Raw genomic sequence first — 16,116 nt, 5'->3', positions numbered from 1 at the left:
TCCTCCCCTAAGACTAGAGCAGCTTGCTCAACTGGAATGTCAAGTTAGCTAGTTTATGTTGGAGAAACATTATTAATATGCATAGTGCTAAAGGGCCATAGGCTTGTCTGTAGATTGAGTCATTTTAGTTCCTGATAAGAGCCCAGAGCTACAACAAGACAGATTGTTCTTATCTCCTGATAAAAATATTTAAGTGCCTAAAGTTTTAGAGAACCACAGGTATCAAAATGGTTACTTCTGAAGAATTCCAAATGGTTTGCATGAATTGACATTCTGTTTTATATCAAATTAGAGTTATTTTATTTATAGCAAAGATACTGTATCATTTTATCCCAGTATTTTGCTCAGGCAATTTCATCGCTCATGGCATGAACTCCATTAGAATGAGAAAGAAGTGCTAACTGTTGAGAGCAGTGAACAGTAAACTTCTTACTTCTTGCACCTGCCTTCTCTTGGAGGTTTTGGTCTTGGTTTTTGTTAAGTAGGGAAAGTGTTGGGTATAATCCTTTAAAGATTAAGCAAGCTAATTGAGTTAGGGAAACAAATGAGCAACATGGACCAAAAATGGGATCTGTTGATTAATGAAGGGATTTAGTTATATTCTTAATGAAGAGTTTAAATTCCTGCTGTTCATGCATTTGGTAGTTCTTAGAAAACTTGGCTAATCCTGTGTATAAAATGTTAGGTACTTAATTTTAGTGAGAGGGTTGTACTTTAGGTATAATTTAATCAATATCAGAGATTGACCTCATGAATGTTCCAAAGCCCAGTCAGTAAGCTGACTTATATGACAAATATCTGTGATGTGCTCATTGGGAGTGGTGCAATGTCGTCTGGGAGAAGCATTTTGAATTGCTGTGTTCACAAAACATCAGCCATGCATACATAAAGAGGGAATTTAGCCAAAAACATTTCTTGATAATTTATTTTACATAAAACTTCTTTGCATATTTTTGTGTGTGATAACATTAAAACATTTTACTAGTGATCATAAATGGGCTGCCAAGAATAGGATTACAGGCAAGTTAATGACCATAATGTAATCAAGAGAAACTAGTATGAGAATGTCGGTGGATGTGTGAGCATGAATGACCATGCAGTGAATGCTGCGCTTGTCCTAGATCAGAGAAGAGGGGCCGGAGGGTGATCTAGAACAGTGCTGGGAAAGTGACATCATTTCAGCATCTCATGTTGCATTTCAGAATCACAATATGCGACACTGATTAGGGACTTTCTGTCTGTGCCCAGGGGTTCCCACTCCTTTATGTCAAGGGATGCCCTTCAGCACTTGTTTTAGTTATGGCCGAGCTCAGGACAACATCTGTGCTGAGCAGCCAGGAGTTCACAGGGAAAGAAGAAGCCCACCTGGTTCTACGCTGCGGTCCAGGCTTTGACCTCCAGGACTGGGGTGTCTGGGCCTGAGTAGGTGGCCTTGGCCCTCAGTCAGTGGTGTGGTCATGCTGTTTCTATGAAGTGTGCTCATAGCGACAGGAAAAGATTGGACTCCAGTTCCAAAGCCATTTGTTTTTTCTCTGTTCCTATATCATTATCCTATATGTAACTCAACCGTCTTGTGTTGCCAGTTTAAAACCCCCGAAGTATCAGTCTGTTTACAGCTTAAAGATGTCACATCACTCTCCAGTAAGTGTGCGTGTTTGGGCCACAGGTTTAAAGTTAACTGTCTAAAGCCAGAAAAGGGCCATCAGTTTTTATGGGTTGTTTGGAGGAGATAGAGTGTTACTGAATGAGGTTCACAGTCAGAATGTAAACACCTTAATTTATAAGGGCTCAGAAATTGGTGCCAGATTCTAAGTACCATGTGATCCAGTGTTGGGAGGACTGGCCCAGCAAGACATACTTTGAAAAGGCTCATTTGGTTCATTCCCAGACGTGTTCCTCCCCAGCCTGCGGGTTCCCCTGGTCCTCACCCCTGGTACCTTATCTATCACTTTTAAAAGCCACAGCCCTCTTCCCGGACTTGTCCTTTCATTCCAGAGTTAATGATGTTTGCTTCAGAGATTGGTGTAGGAGAGGGATGTGGCGGAGGTGATATTGCATTGAAACATTTGAAGTGTGAATTGAGCATCTTAGAGTGGGTCAGAGGAGAGGTATATGAACACTGGGTTTCAGGAGCAGCTTAGGCATGGATTGAGCACTAGGGTTTTAAAAACTGGTGGGTGAACTTAAAGCTGGGAAAGGGCAGTACAGCAGTTGGCTTGAATGTAGATTTAATATTACTTTGGAAATAACTCTTAAATACCTCGCATTCCATGTATTAATGTTTGATCCAACATGTTTCCTAAAGTAGCCTCTGTGACTGACCAGCCCCACAGCCTCCAGAGACACGATGGACAGTGTGGTCCTACAGCTTTAGAGCCTGGTGCATCAGGGCAAAGGCCGAGAGGCCTCCTTCATAACCTTTTCTAATTGTTTCTTTTTAAATTTACAGAAGCACTTGTGTTTTCTATGCTGCATGACACATAACCACCAACATAGTGGGTCTAACAGCACTTTTTATTATCTCACAGCTCTGAGGAGGCAGAAGTCTTTGTTCACAAGGCCTAAGTCAAGGCATTGACCGTGCTGGGCCTGTATCTGGAGGTGCTGGGGAAGATCTGCTTCCAAGCTCAGTTAGGGTGTTGGCAGGATTGTGCTCTTATAGTTATACGACCAGTGTCCCCGTTTTCTTATGGGCTGTTGGCCCAAGACTGTGCTCTGGCTCTTACCTCATGGCCCTTCATTTTACAATGGAGATTTCTCTCATGTTAAGTCCCCATGACCCTAACATCTCTGTCATCCCTTTCTGCCACCAGCAGAAAAAAATCTGCTTTTACTGGGCTCATCTGATTAGGTCAGGCCCACCTGAGACTCTCCTCCATCCTAAGGCTAACTACTCAGTGGCTTTTATGATACCTGTGGGATCCTTTGTGTCCCTCGACATAATCACAGACAGAGGTCATGGAGCCATCTCAGAATTCTGCCCATCCAGACCCTGCTCATGCTGGCTTTAGTTTTGGCCTTGTGGTGTGTGTAGTTGTCTGGTGTACTGGATTCCGAGTGTAGACAAGACTCTCCTAGAGCAGGCTTCTCCGTTTTCTTTTCTTTCTTTTTTTCTTTTTCTTTTTTTTTTTAAATATATTGTATTGATTTTTTACAGAGAGGAAGGGAGAGGGATAGAGAGTTAGAAACATCAGTGAGAGAGAAACATCAATCAGCTGCCTCTTGCACACCCCCTACTGGGGATGTGCCCACAACCAAGGTACATGCCCTTGACCGTAATCGAACCTGGGAACCTTCAGTCCGCAGGCCGACGCTCTATCCACTGAGCCAAACCGGTTAGGGCTTCTCCGTTTTCTAATCCCTGACTCCTTTGGGAAACATGAGAGATCTGAACATTGGAGATGTCAGAAATAATGAAATATATCACAGTGATCTGTGTCTTTTCAGATAGCACATGTCATCTTGCTGTACTAGATGTCCTGTCCCTTAACTCCCACCCCGACTCCCGCTCAGTGACATTGACTGCTCTCCTGGAAGCCTTGGAATGAGTAAGGCCCCACTCTCCCCACCCCTGTGCCTCATGGACATGGCGGAGACTCAGATCTTTTACAGAAATGTTTCAGAAAAGGTAGCAATCATAATTATGATTCTGATGAGATCATTGATAGTGAGGAAATGTAAGAGCAGAAGAATTGTGCAATAATTTAAACTGCACCCCACCATGGCCTGCAGAAGCACAGAGGATAGGCAGAGGGAAGCTGGGGCAGGACATGAATCATGAGGTCAGGATACGCCAAGGCTGTAGTTTAGGTCTTCTTTTTCCTCTGTTCAAGTGGTTGTTAGCCATCAGGCCATCAGGGTGTCCAGTTACAGAGAACTCAGGGTGCCGACTACTTCAAGGATAGTTGAATAGTGTTTTCACTTTAAGAAATGTTTGAGCATTACTGATAAAATCTTTATAATAGAATTGTTGATCTAAAACATCCCACTAAAAAAAACCAAAGCAAAATTAGCCCATACCAGAAAAGCATTTTAAAAAGAAAACAGTAGAATGTACCATTTCTAAATTGAAATCTCTATAATTTGTAGTTTGGGGAATGCCAATCTTAAAGATTTTTAAAGTTCTCAAATTTTCTTTCATGTAATTATAAAGTCTTGATTTCATAGAAAGAACAACCTGTTGGAAGGCCACTTGTCTTCTCAGTTTTCCTCTCCGCACGTAGCCATTCATGTGATTCAGGACACACCATGCCTTCCCATTCTCTTTTAATCCTGGCCCCTTCCCCATCATGAGTATTCCACTGATTTATGGTTGAGATGAAGATCTTTTTGAAGCATCTATATATGACATCATAGAAATTTAGCTAGCAGATGGCCAGAGTTGACATGAGAAAAGTGTAGCTTTATTTTTACATAAATAAAAATAGCCCCTAGGATCCTGGAATACCCCAACACATGATTCTTTATGGAACAGATAGTTGTAAGTGGTACAACAATAAAGTGTTTCATGAATTACACGCAGGATTCTTACTCTCCACCTCTGTGAGAGAAATTAATTATTTTCAGTTACAGTGAATCCATGTCCTGGCTCTGGAAACACTTGATGTATGTTTACAGTAATGCAGCCTGACAGGTTTCAGGACACTGGACTGAGATTTCCTACTCAGCAAATTCTATGGGGTTTATTCTGTATTACCATCCATATTTGGAACTATTTCTTTTATTTTATGCAGTATGCTGCTTTTGAAATTCACAAACAGTTTGGGCAGGCCTTGACACAAGCCAGATGAAAATTACTTTGGGGTATAGATGGAAAATACAACCTGACACCAGTTCATGACCATGAATCTGTTCTCTGAAGACTTTCCTGGAGATGGTGGGAACTGACCTTGAGGAACTAGATTGACATGAAGTTTGTCATGTTGTGGAATTGACACTGTTCTGGGTCTCTGAACCAACCTGAAGCCTTTAGTGAATCATAAAGTATTGACTTCTTTTGGTTTGTTTTGGGTAGAGACTAAAATAGGTCATTAGTTACCTCTCATGGGTACAAAGAACTGACTATATAGTCTTAATAATAGCTAATGGACCAGCTGTGACAGGCAGCTCTCAGCAAGGGTGAGGTGGCATCCAGGAGAGGCAGCATAATGGGAATCCACAGGTGTGTCCAAGCAGAATTTACTCCCTCGCCCTTTCTGCATCAGAACTGCTGACACCATACACCACCATGACTCTTGAGATGTTTGGTGTGGCTGGGGGGCAGGACACCACGGGCAAAGCCATGTCATCTTTGGAAAGAGTTGAGGTAGCTTGGTTGGTGCTAGAAGGCAATTAGACTGCCCAGCCTTGTACTTTCTGAGGTCTTTCACGCACAAGATGTGTGCAGACTTGGATTTTGCTATTTGCTTTGGAGGAGGGAGGATGCATCATATGGAGTCAGCTTAGCAGAGAGCCCCCAAGTTACAATAATGGATGTGAAGTCCTGGTACATAGTAGATGCTGAGTAAATATTGTCTTGTTTTTTGTCCCATGTAATATCCTCTTGTCCTTGGAAGAGAGATTTATTGAAGTTTAGGCCCTGGGATAGCAGTGTGACTGGGACCCACGGCCGGCTGGCATTGTGGGCAGAAATGTGCATTATGATCTCAGGGGAATGTGTGTGTATGTCGACAGGTGGGGAAGGAAGCATAACAGCAGCTGGTTGTGCTTCTTGGCTTTAAACTGACCTTGAGAATGTACGTGGTCCTCCTCTTCACCTCAGTGCTTTCTCCTGGTCACTTCATTTTCCTGGCACTGAAATGGGCCTCAGAACAAATATGTGTGTTCTGAACTGTTTTAGTGGTAAGAAAATTCAGGTTACTGCTGAAGGGTTTTCATTGTAATAGGTTTTTCAGAAGTACCAGTTCATTTCATTGAAGATTTAAATGATTGGAATAGAAAGCAAGTTTATTTTTCTTACATTCTGACTGGTAGTTTTCAAATAAAGCTACTAGAATCTTTCTATTGTTTCAGATGCCAAAACCGGACCAAGCAATTTTAGTAAAATAAATATATCCTTTCTGAATTGTCAAAAGGCAAATTTCTCAAATATTTATGTGGGCAGGTACTCTGTCTTATTTTCCATTTGAAAGACATGATTCATTGTTACTGGGGAGAAGTGGGGATCCAGACTGGGCTCCAGCTCTGAGTTGGAGGTAAGTTAGGGGTGAGTATTTCCAGAGGAGCAGAGCTGAGTTAGCAGGTGCACCAGCATGACTCGGCTGAGAAATGCGCACCCAGTGAGCCTGTCTTCTTGCCAGGGAGCTCGGAGGTGAGCCCCACGATGGTGATGGTGGAGTCCTGGTCCTCTCTTCCCTCTGGGATGGGTCCCCTGTTCCCATGGCGATGATTTTTCACCTCTGTGTTGGTCAGAGTTGCTGCAGCCTGTATTTCTTGACTATCTAGCTCAGACTTCTTGCTTGAGAGATGACCACCGCAATTCACAGGGTATTTATGTGAAGTTAGGAATGAGTAGGTTATAAGTAAGTTATAAAATTCCTTCTAAAATCATGAGATATTAGATTGAAATAAAGTTTTTGGATAATTTCCTGCATTACAGGAGAAATTTAAGCCATTATTTTCTGTAGTGATACAAGAGGGAAAATAAGGAAAGTTAGTTTTTAGACTAATTTACTTTTTTGGGGGGGGAGTGAATAATATTCCCTGAAATAACAACTACTGTAGGAGTTTAAAATGACACTGTTTATCCTCTTGACTATTCTGGTACATTTCCAGAAGTCTGTCTGCATAGCACTGCGCACTGGCTTTCGTCCATAGGCAGGTGCCAGCAGGGAGTAGGGTCATCGTGGGACATTGAAGCTGACTTCCTTGTGGTGGTCCCAGTGAGGAAACAGCCCTCCCAGTTCACGTTTCTCAGGCTGCACACTGGACAGTCGCTTCATCAGCTGAGAGGGTATACTGCACTTTCACATCATACCCTTTGATATAACCTTTTGCAACCCTGAGTAATTTTTACATAAAAAGAGGCTTAACTTTCATTTGTAAGTTTTTTTGTTAATTTAACATCATGTTTTGCCTTCAAAAGAATTAAGTTGAACAGATGAAGTCATTTTTTTCATTCTTCCTCTAGAATCAGTTTGAAAATACCTGCCTTTACACGTGTGTTTCCTGCATCTGTGTAAATGGAAAGTTACAATACTGTCCTGCGGCATTGTTTTCTTTTTTGTTGTTAATCCTCACCCATGGATATTTTCTCCATTTTTTTTTTTTTTGAGAGAATGGAAGGGGAGGGAAAGGGGAAGAGTGACAGTCATTGATGTGAGAGACACACATGGATTGGTTGCCTCCTGCACGCACCCCAACTAGGGCTGGGGATTGAACCTGCATCCCAGGTATATGCCCTTGACCAGGAATCAAACCTGTGTGCGGGCTGATGCTATAACCACTGAGCAATGCTGGCCAGGGCTGTGGGCTTGTATTCTTGATTGTTCCTGGAACCATGAGGCTCTTCAGTGGGTGACACTTAGAAGAAGGATGGCTTTTTCTCCTGCATATCACTGTTCAGCACCAGGGCCAAGTACAGGGTTTGGACAAGGTGAAGTGGTCCTAGTGCAGGTATTTGAGCATCAGAAGCCCTCTTGCTTCCCCCCCAACCTGTGATTCGAGAGGCTGGGCAGGGCCTGTGCGCCACGGTGCCAGTGGGAAACCTCATAGTGCAGAGGGCACAGCTATGGTGTAAGGAGAGGATAGAGTATGGAGGACAGCCTGGTAGGAAGCTGGTTCTGAAGGCGGGAGTAAGAAGTAAGGTTCACTGTGAGTTTACAGAGACCTCAAGTTGTCATCCCTTCTTGAGAGTAGGGCTGCCCTGCCGGCATTCCACACAGACACACACACACACACACACACACACACACACACAGTCTCAGTATCACTTTGACAAGATGTTGACTTGCTATTTGGAAAACAACACTGAGCTCTCGTCCAGTGTTTACATTGCTTTAAATATGTTATGTAAACACCAGGAGCTTGCTAAGCAGAGTTCAGTTCACTTGTTATTCCTGAGAAAGGCCACTCAGTCTGTGGCAGTGTTGGTAGTTAGGCTGAGCTCCAGTTCACATCTGCACTGTGCAGTGTTGATGGCTGTCAGGGAGGCAGGGTGGCATCGCCCAGTACCTCTAGTGGTTCAGGATGCTGCCGCCCGCCCTTACTGCAGATTCACATGGGATTCTCCTGCTCAAACACTTAAGCTTAAATATGCGCAGTATCACTAGATACCACCTTCGGTTTGACTGTATTCACAGTCACTTAGCATCGGTGCTTGAATGTGGGAAGGTTCACCCACCACAGGTCCTTTCTTGAGATTTAATGCCCGTGTGCATGGGTCCTTCCTGAACTGCTAAACAACCCAGAAGTGGCCACCTGTACTCTTTCTGTTGCCCCGTCTCCCCTTCATTCATTCTCAGCACAGATTGTGTCACTCCCTGTCCAGTCCTCTGTGCTCGCCTCTTTGCCCATTTCTTCCTGCTCTGGTCACACTAGCTCCATTTCATTCCCAGAGCACATGGACCTTCCCAGCCCAGGCCAGTGTAAAATTCTTCTTCTTTTGGAACCTTTTCTGTGGTTCTGCCCATGGGTGGCCGCTTGCAATCCTCTCCTTACTGAGGCTGGCTCTGGTCTATCTGAAATGGTCAGCTCTGCCCCTATGCTGTGTGACGCTTCCTGTCTTGCAGCTGCCACTTCTCTGTTCATTGTATCCACGCTCCTCTCCACTCATCAGCTCAGTATGGGCAGCTCTGCTGGCTGACTCAGGTGTCCATGAGATGTAGCCGAGAATTTCAGTGTGTTCACTTCCGGCTTGGCCCAGAGCAGTGAGGAGGTGATTCTGAACCAGATGTGGGGAAGCTGGCCTGTTGTCATTTTAGCTAGTGAGGCAGCCAGCCACCTAGAGGATCTCAGGATTCCTGCATTCTAGCAACTTCCTCACTAATCAGAGCCTCTACTCCTCAAAGATCTCTGTCATGAGGTGCTAAATGTCCCTCTCAGGCTTGATTTAATGGGAACTCAGTATGGTGTGTTTTGGAGGGTTTGGCACAAGGGGCAGAGTTTGTTTCTGGGAGCCTCCCAGGGAAGGCATAGATGGCCTTCCAGCCCCCGTCCTCCAGTCCTCCAAGTCCTCCTACTGCCCCTTTAGGTCACCGTGTCTGGGACACACCCTTGCATCCCGTCCTGGGGACTCTGGCATGAATATTCAGTCCCACTGAGTCCATTAACTATCTTTAACCATGTTTTGAACCAAAGTATTGTTTCCTGGTCCCAGAAGACTGTCCTGCTTTAGCCCCTGCCCTTTTCTCTATAGCAGCCCTCCTCTCCCTCCTGTATCTCCCATTCCTGTTCCTCCCACTTCCCTCCCTCTGCCTTCTGCTCCCCCTCCCTCCCTCTGCTTTGCTTCATGGATTGACTGCTACTGATGAACGGTGGTTCTTCTGCGCTAGAGTCCCATCTCCTCCATACTTAGGTCATGTGTGTGTTTGGTTTCTCTGTAAATGGCTAAATGTAATAGTAGCTGACTGACGGTCAGAAAAGTGCATATATCTGAGCATATGGTCATGGTACCGTATCTCCGCTCTCAAATCATTTATGCTTCTGAGAAATGATACTACTTACTCACCTCTTACTCTGAGTTCCAAAAATTAGATTTGTGATTTGTTTTTTGGCCTTAGCCAGAGCCAGGAGCCTAGCCTCAACTGCCCTAAACGGTCCTTCAACTGTCGGTCTGCCCGTGGCAAAGGGTCATCTTGCCAGAGTTACCACGCCTTGCCTGATGTTCCTGGAAATCTCATGGTTCAAGAGCATGGCTGGGAGAGGCCGCCTGTGAAGGAGGCAGGGTGTATGAGTCATAGACAGCTCGCCACTCGGTTTTCTGCTCTGCCCCAGGCCTTTGGCAAAGCAAGGCAGGTTGGCCACCCTTTCTGAGGACTTCTTCTGTGTATGGAAGCTGGAATGTAAATATCAGGACACTTCAGAGTAAAGTGAATGAGAAATTTTGAAGCAGTGGTGACTGTGGCTGTGACAGTACTTGGCAGCCCAAGCCTAGTGGACACTCAGCAGAAAGCTGTGTCCCTCTGCTATCTCGGCCAGCCAGAGGGAGGCTCTAACTCTCCCTGTTGATGTCCTTCCCTCCCACAGTGGCGTATTTGTGCAGTAACTATATCTTGTACCTTAACTTGCTTCCACATTAGGGTCAGAAGAGATTGTTTGGAAAGCTGCTGAGTTTCAAGGCAAAGTCGGTAGTTCTTTTGAGTTGTGGTCTTAGTGAAGTGCTTCTCCTTCTGGGTGGGAGAGCTGGCCCCTCACTGTCCTCCCTCTTTCACTGTGGCCTTGCTCAAGGTAGAGAAAACAGGGCCCTTCCCACACATGAATGTCGAGTTCTGGGTGTTTGCATTTTAGATGACCCTTGAGAAAAACAAAGGCTGGGGCATGTAGACGCAAGGCTTGGTAGTATTCATGCCATTATTAGTAAAAGCCACAAATGTGCATTCCACAGGATTAAGGGAAGAATGAGTGGCAGGAGAGGAAATTTCATTGTGAGGAGAGGAGAGGGATCATGGTGCTCTGAGCAGGAGGCCGGGAAGTGCTTCTGATCTGTATACTTCCAGGTTCACTGCTTGGGAAGCCAAGGGAGAGGGGGTAAGGTATCACACAGAAAGACAGTGGAAGGACTCAGTGTGGAGAGGAGTGTGGGAAGCTTAGCATCCCCTGAGCCCTTTATTCATGCTGAGCTGGCTGCCACCCAACTCCTCAGCAGGTCAGAACAACAGCTTACATCATGCAAATAGTTTGTCTCACTTAGGATGTGCTCAGCTTCCAAGCGGCCTCTTCTCGGAACAGTTCCAAGTGGAGACTTGAGTCACAGAGTCCTCTAAACACAGGATTGCGCGTTGATTCTCATCCCAGAGACGGAACACTCCGTGTGGCTGTCCTGCGCTAATATGGCCAGATTCACAGCCAGAACCCAAGCGAATGTATTCTGTGAGCGGCCTCTCTCTCTCTTCCCTGATGTTGTAACTCTCAGGCCACTCTGATTTGCTGCCCTTCCAGATTCAGGGCGAAGCTGAAAACAAACACAAGTTTTAAAAGGCTCGTTGTCCTGCTGGACTTGTAAAGAGAATCCAGGGTTTGAGGCTAGAGCTTGTCTGATGCCACCTCTTCCAGACACACAGGCCTGTGTGTGGGGTCTTAGCAGCATTGTCATCGGCGCTATGGGGCCTCCACAGTTACCTGTTATCAGACTTGTGAGAGCTCTGGGCAGGCCATCGGGTCGGTGGCAAGCATGCCGACAACATACAGCGCTCTGCCTTCTGTGAGTTATCAGGTGGGCTTAGCCCTGTGGAAGCCAGTCTCCAAGGCAGAACATTTTTATGTTAAAACATATTACATTGATCGTCCTGAGATGATCAACAGAATCCCAGGCCGATCCTTTGAGAATGATGTCCTTATTTCTGTTGTTGATCAACTGTAAGATCCCATACCACTCTTTTGTGACCACAGGAATTGCCCCGGTCTTCCTGGCCAACACTTGGGGGAGCTGGGGGAGCGATATGCCGACAGCCCCCATGGATCTTTCTTGTGCATATTTGAGCTGAGCACTGGGCCCTTTGGAGGGTGTGAGCTTGTCTGAGACTCCCCTTCTCTCTTTCAGAGGACTACCCCAACGGCACCTGGCTGGGGGACGAGAACAACCCCGAGATGCGGGTGCGCTGCGCCATCGTCCCCTCCGACATGCTGCGTATCAGCACCACCTGCTACACGGCAGAGAAGATGGCGCTGACGCTGCTGGACTACCTCTTCCCCCGGGAGGTGCAGGCCGTCTCCAACCTCTCGGGCCAGGGGAAGCATGGCAAGAAACAGCTCGACCCCCTCACCATCTATGGGATCCGGTGTAAGTGTGGGTTTCCTGTTCTCTGCTCACCTCCTTAAAGAAGGACCTGGCTGGAGGGTGGGGCCTGTGAAGTAGGGCTTTGGGACGAGTCAGGATCTCCATTATTGGGTAGGAGAAGACGTCAGAACTAGTCACAGAGCAAGGAGAGGGATTTCTGGGTCGAGCATTTTCTTTAGTAAGTATTGCCTGGTACCCAGCCCATGGGAAAGACAGGGAGAGTGGGCCTTTCAGACTCTGAGAATCATTTTGAGTAGCTTACTGAGAAACTGTATGTGAAATCAGCTGACATCAGTCCCTCAGGTGGGAATTAATTAATCAGTTCTCAGATGAACAGTGTTGCAGGAGTCAGTAGACTTTTCCTAAGGGACATGTAGTTGATGTGTTAGGCTGCGGGCATAGGGTCTGTGTTGTGAACTGTTCAGCTCTGAAGCAGCCACAGACCAAATGTAAACAAATAGGTGTGGTTGTGTTCCATAAACTTAACTTTCAAAAGCAGACAGAAGTCTGCCAACTGACTGCCAATGCATGCTTTAGAGCATGATGCCTAGAGCAGAGGGCACCACTCAGATCTGTGGGCATGGCACTCATGTGTGTGCAGCCTTAGAACATGTAGGTTTGCATGGTGACAAACCATGTGATGGTATGTGACAGTGTAACCCACAGTGCGAGGTGCTGTTGGGATATAAAGATGAACAAGAAGTGGCTCCAACTGCACAGTATGCAGTCAGATATATGTGAATAGCTGCAGCCCCAAGAGTCACAGGGCGGTTGATCACGCTGCAGTGGTTGATGGCGAAGACCCTGAGGGAGAACGGTGTTTGTGCCAAGGCTCCGAGAGTGGCCTGGATTGGCTCAGCATTGTGCAGTGTGATGGCCTCTGGGTGGTGGGCCACTGTTCCCGTAGGGAGTCATAGGGCTACTAGCAAGGGGTGCTGATGATTTGGAGGGGTGCCTTGGAACGTGTGTGCAGACTGTGACACACAGGTTGTTAAACAGAGGCTTGGAGAATGTTCCACAGCAGTGGTGGGGAAGTTGGGCAGTGGGACTCAGAGCAGAAGCACATAGGGATGGGGATGGGGATGGGGTGGGGATGAATGGACATGCTGTGGAGTCACCACTGGGAGTCTGAGTGGCGTTGGGGAGGCACTGCATCGTCAGAACAGGCAAGTCCTATTTCCCTGCAGGTGGGGAAATTGGCCACCTTCTGATTGCTCCTTTATTTGGGAACCATTGCAAATTGCTGCCTTCTCAGTGTTAAAATTCAGATGGAATTTTGAAAGGTTAAAAGTATTTGTTGACCTTTTTTTTTTTGGCCCAGTTTAGTTTGTATTGCTGATTGTTACTCAAAAAACTGAACAAATGAACGAATGGATTAAATACTGAGCACTGAGTTTAAATAGTGGCGAGTGTAGGCATTGGCTACTTGGTCACGCGCAACCAATTCTCTGCTGTTTCTGCAGAGTCTGGGTGACATGGACACCTTCAGTAATTCTCAGGTGGTCGTCTTTCCTTGTGTCTGTTTTCACACAGCTGTCTTCTCCGTATTTTTATTGTCACCTGGCGTCTTCTCTCTTTGCCTCCATCATCACACAGCCCTGTTGTCTTGTGCCTCTGTCGTCACATGTTTCATCTTCTCCCTGTGTCTCGTCTCCTCTCCTTATAGGGATATCCGTCATATTGGATGTAGAGCCCACTGCTCTCCAGTATGACCTCATCTTAATGTAATTAATCACATCTGCAAAGATTGTATTTCCAAGAGAGGTCACATTCTGAGCTTGGAGAGCCTGACAGCGGCATCGGGCTCCCCTGCTATAAACTGAGGAGTGGTGTCACTTATCGTGCTTATCTTTAGTCAGTGGATCACCACTGCTTGGGGAGAAGGGGTGGACCTGGCCTTGAAGCTAGGACACACTGGGTATGCGAGGTGCATGGTGTGTCAGCAAGGCGTGCTGACCCCATCCGCATGAGGGAGCATGCTGGCCAGTTTCCCCTCACTCAGAGAGCTGAAGATTTCTGTTGTTTTTCTAGGCCAGTCACTATGAAGTCAAGACTGTAATTTTAAGAAATAAATTGCTGGCACTCAGTTTTCTGCTTCTTTCCCCCCCCCTTGAACTTGAGATTACATTAGCAGTGATAGTGTTTTTCATTCCTTTGTGACTGATAAGCCTCTTGCCACCCACCGGGGATGCGAGATTATGTCTCTGTTCATTTGATTTCCTCTGTTCCTCTTTCCCACAGTGTGTCTCAGCCCCTCTGTGGGGCTCATTATTTGAGAGCTGGGAATCTGTTTTTGTGATTTGAACCACCATTGTCAACCATGGGCATTCTGGAAAGTGGGAAGGCAGTTAACAGTGACGGACTCTCAGATCTTCAGGAGGTGGCCCGATAGCTTGTTAGCAAAGCAGATGGGCCAGCTCTCAGGGGCTGTCTTTCTGGGAGTGGCCTGGGGGCTTGCCTGCTGAGCAGCTCTCCCACAAAGATGCTGAGAGAGCTATTTGGCTCACCCTCGGGTGAGATGGCTCTGCAGCTCCCCAGGGACCCTGTGCAAGTACCCTTCAGCAGCGAACCAGAAATGGCCTTAGAGTTGAGCAGTGTCTCCTCCACAGGGCAGCCAGGGTGATAGCCTAGTGGTGGGGAGTCATACAAGCAGAGGCTGTGGCATGAGATTGATGTCATCTTCTCCCTGGTCCCCTGAGTGTCCCCCCAGGGGGTCTCTTGGATGCTGTTGAGGGACAGAATGAAGCACTCCTGGGGTTTATGCTGTGACCATTTCTTCTCCACATGGGTGGGCGCTGGGAGGCCTGACTTTAAAGCCGGGTCTCACTCCTAACTGATAATTCAGCTTGTAACTGAAGTGAGGGTAATGGCATTCTTATTTCATGAGGTTTTCTTATGAGATAAAATGCTTTACAAGTGTGAAGTACCAGTTAAGTTCAAATGAAGAATGCTTTAGGAAAAGTCAGAACAGCAGCATCCAGCAGTACGTGAGGTCAGGGGGCTGCATCCTCTGCCATCAGGACTCCTTCCTGGAGCTGCCTGCTGATGGCCAAGGGTTCTTGAGGGCAGAGCTGACTCCACTGCCCCATTGGATCCATCCCCTGTCGCTCCCCCTAGGGCTCTCAGCAGGGGAACATTTGTGTTGCTGATTCATTAGTTAGTTTTTCTTGGCAGTCATCAGGGTGGCATTTGCCATGCATTTGAGTCTTAAGTTGCTTTTGGAAGGAATTATGTAATATGATGTCTTAGGAGAATTAAAAAATGGATAATATATAACTACATGAATGTATATTTTTTTTTGTCAAAGGATGTGAGCCAGGTTTTCACTGGCAAATTGGTTTTTACAAAGTTGAATTTATATGTTCATGCTTATGCTCATTTCTTATATTTATATATCTGTGTGTGTCTTGTATATATTTTCTGTTCCTGACAAGTTTTTAAAATTGTGTATAATTTCATTTATCCCTTGAGGCATTCAGTTGGTTTTCCTTGAATGTGAAGGTGTGAGAACAGGAGGATGGTTTGTAAATGTTTCTCTCTCTCTTTTTTAAAATATACTTTTATTGATTTCAGAGAGGAAGAGAGAGGGAGAGAGAAATAGAAACATCAATGATGAGAGAGAATCATTGACTGGCTGCCTCCTGCACACCCCCTACTGGGGATTGAGCCCACAACCCAAGCATGTGTCCTTGACTGGAATTGGACCCAGGACCCTTTAGTCTGCAGGCCAATGCTCTATCCACTGAGCCAAACCGGCTAGTGCTAGAATGTTCTCTTGAAGCATATAACCTAATTAGAGGCCCGGTACATGAAATTTGTGCACTGTGGGGGGAGATGGGGGAGGCGTCCCTCAGCCCTGCCTGTGCCCTCTCGCAATCTGGGACCCCTCGGGGGATGTCCTGCATTGAGCATCTGCCCCCTGGTTGTCAGTGCGCATCATAGCGACTGGTCAACTGGTCATTCTGGTCGTTCTGCCATAATGGTTATTTAGGCTTTTACATATAGATTTAAATATAGATATAGATAGGTAGATATAGATAGATAGATAGATAGATAGATAGATAGATAGAGATATAGATACATATAGAAAAGATATTTTGTACTGTGTGTGGTTGCTGTTTCTTTTCTTGTCTTGGAGACCACAGTTATAGTTGGGCAACTATGCAACTATAGTTAGGAGT

General features: G+C 46.0%; 1 protein-coding gene across 9 annotated transcripts in view; it reads left to right on the top strand.

Moving 5' to 3' along the window:
- Positions 1–16,116, top strand: part of BANP (BTG3 associated nuclear protein) — a 153,083-nt gene that overhangs the window by 66,556 nt on the left and 70,411 nt on the right. For all 9 annotated transcript variants that reach the window (XM_014536667.1, XM_014536666.1, XM_014536663.1 and 6 more), the window contains one exon: positions 11,699–11,938. In XM_014536667.1, coding sequence (XP_014392153.1) covers positions 11,699–11,938 — 240 coding nt within the window. The remainder of the gene's footprint in view (positions 1–11,698; positions 11,939–16,116) is intronic.

This window comes from Myotis brandtii, unplaced genomic scaffold (assembly GCF_000412655.1).
Source record: "Myotis brandtii unplaced genomic scaffold, ASM41265v1 scaffold165, whole genome shotgun sequence".
In the NCBI taxonomy this organism is placed as follows: Eukaryota; Metazoa; Chordata; class Mammalia; order Chiroptera; family Vespertilionidae; genus Myotis; species Myotis brandtii.
Note: the sequence above shows the minus strand (reverse complement) of the source record. Positions and strands in the feature narration are given on the sequence as shown.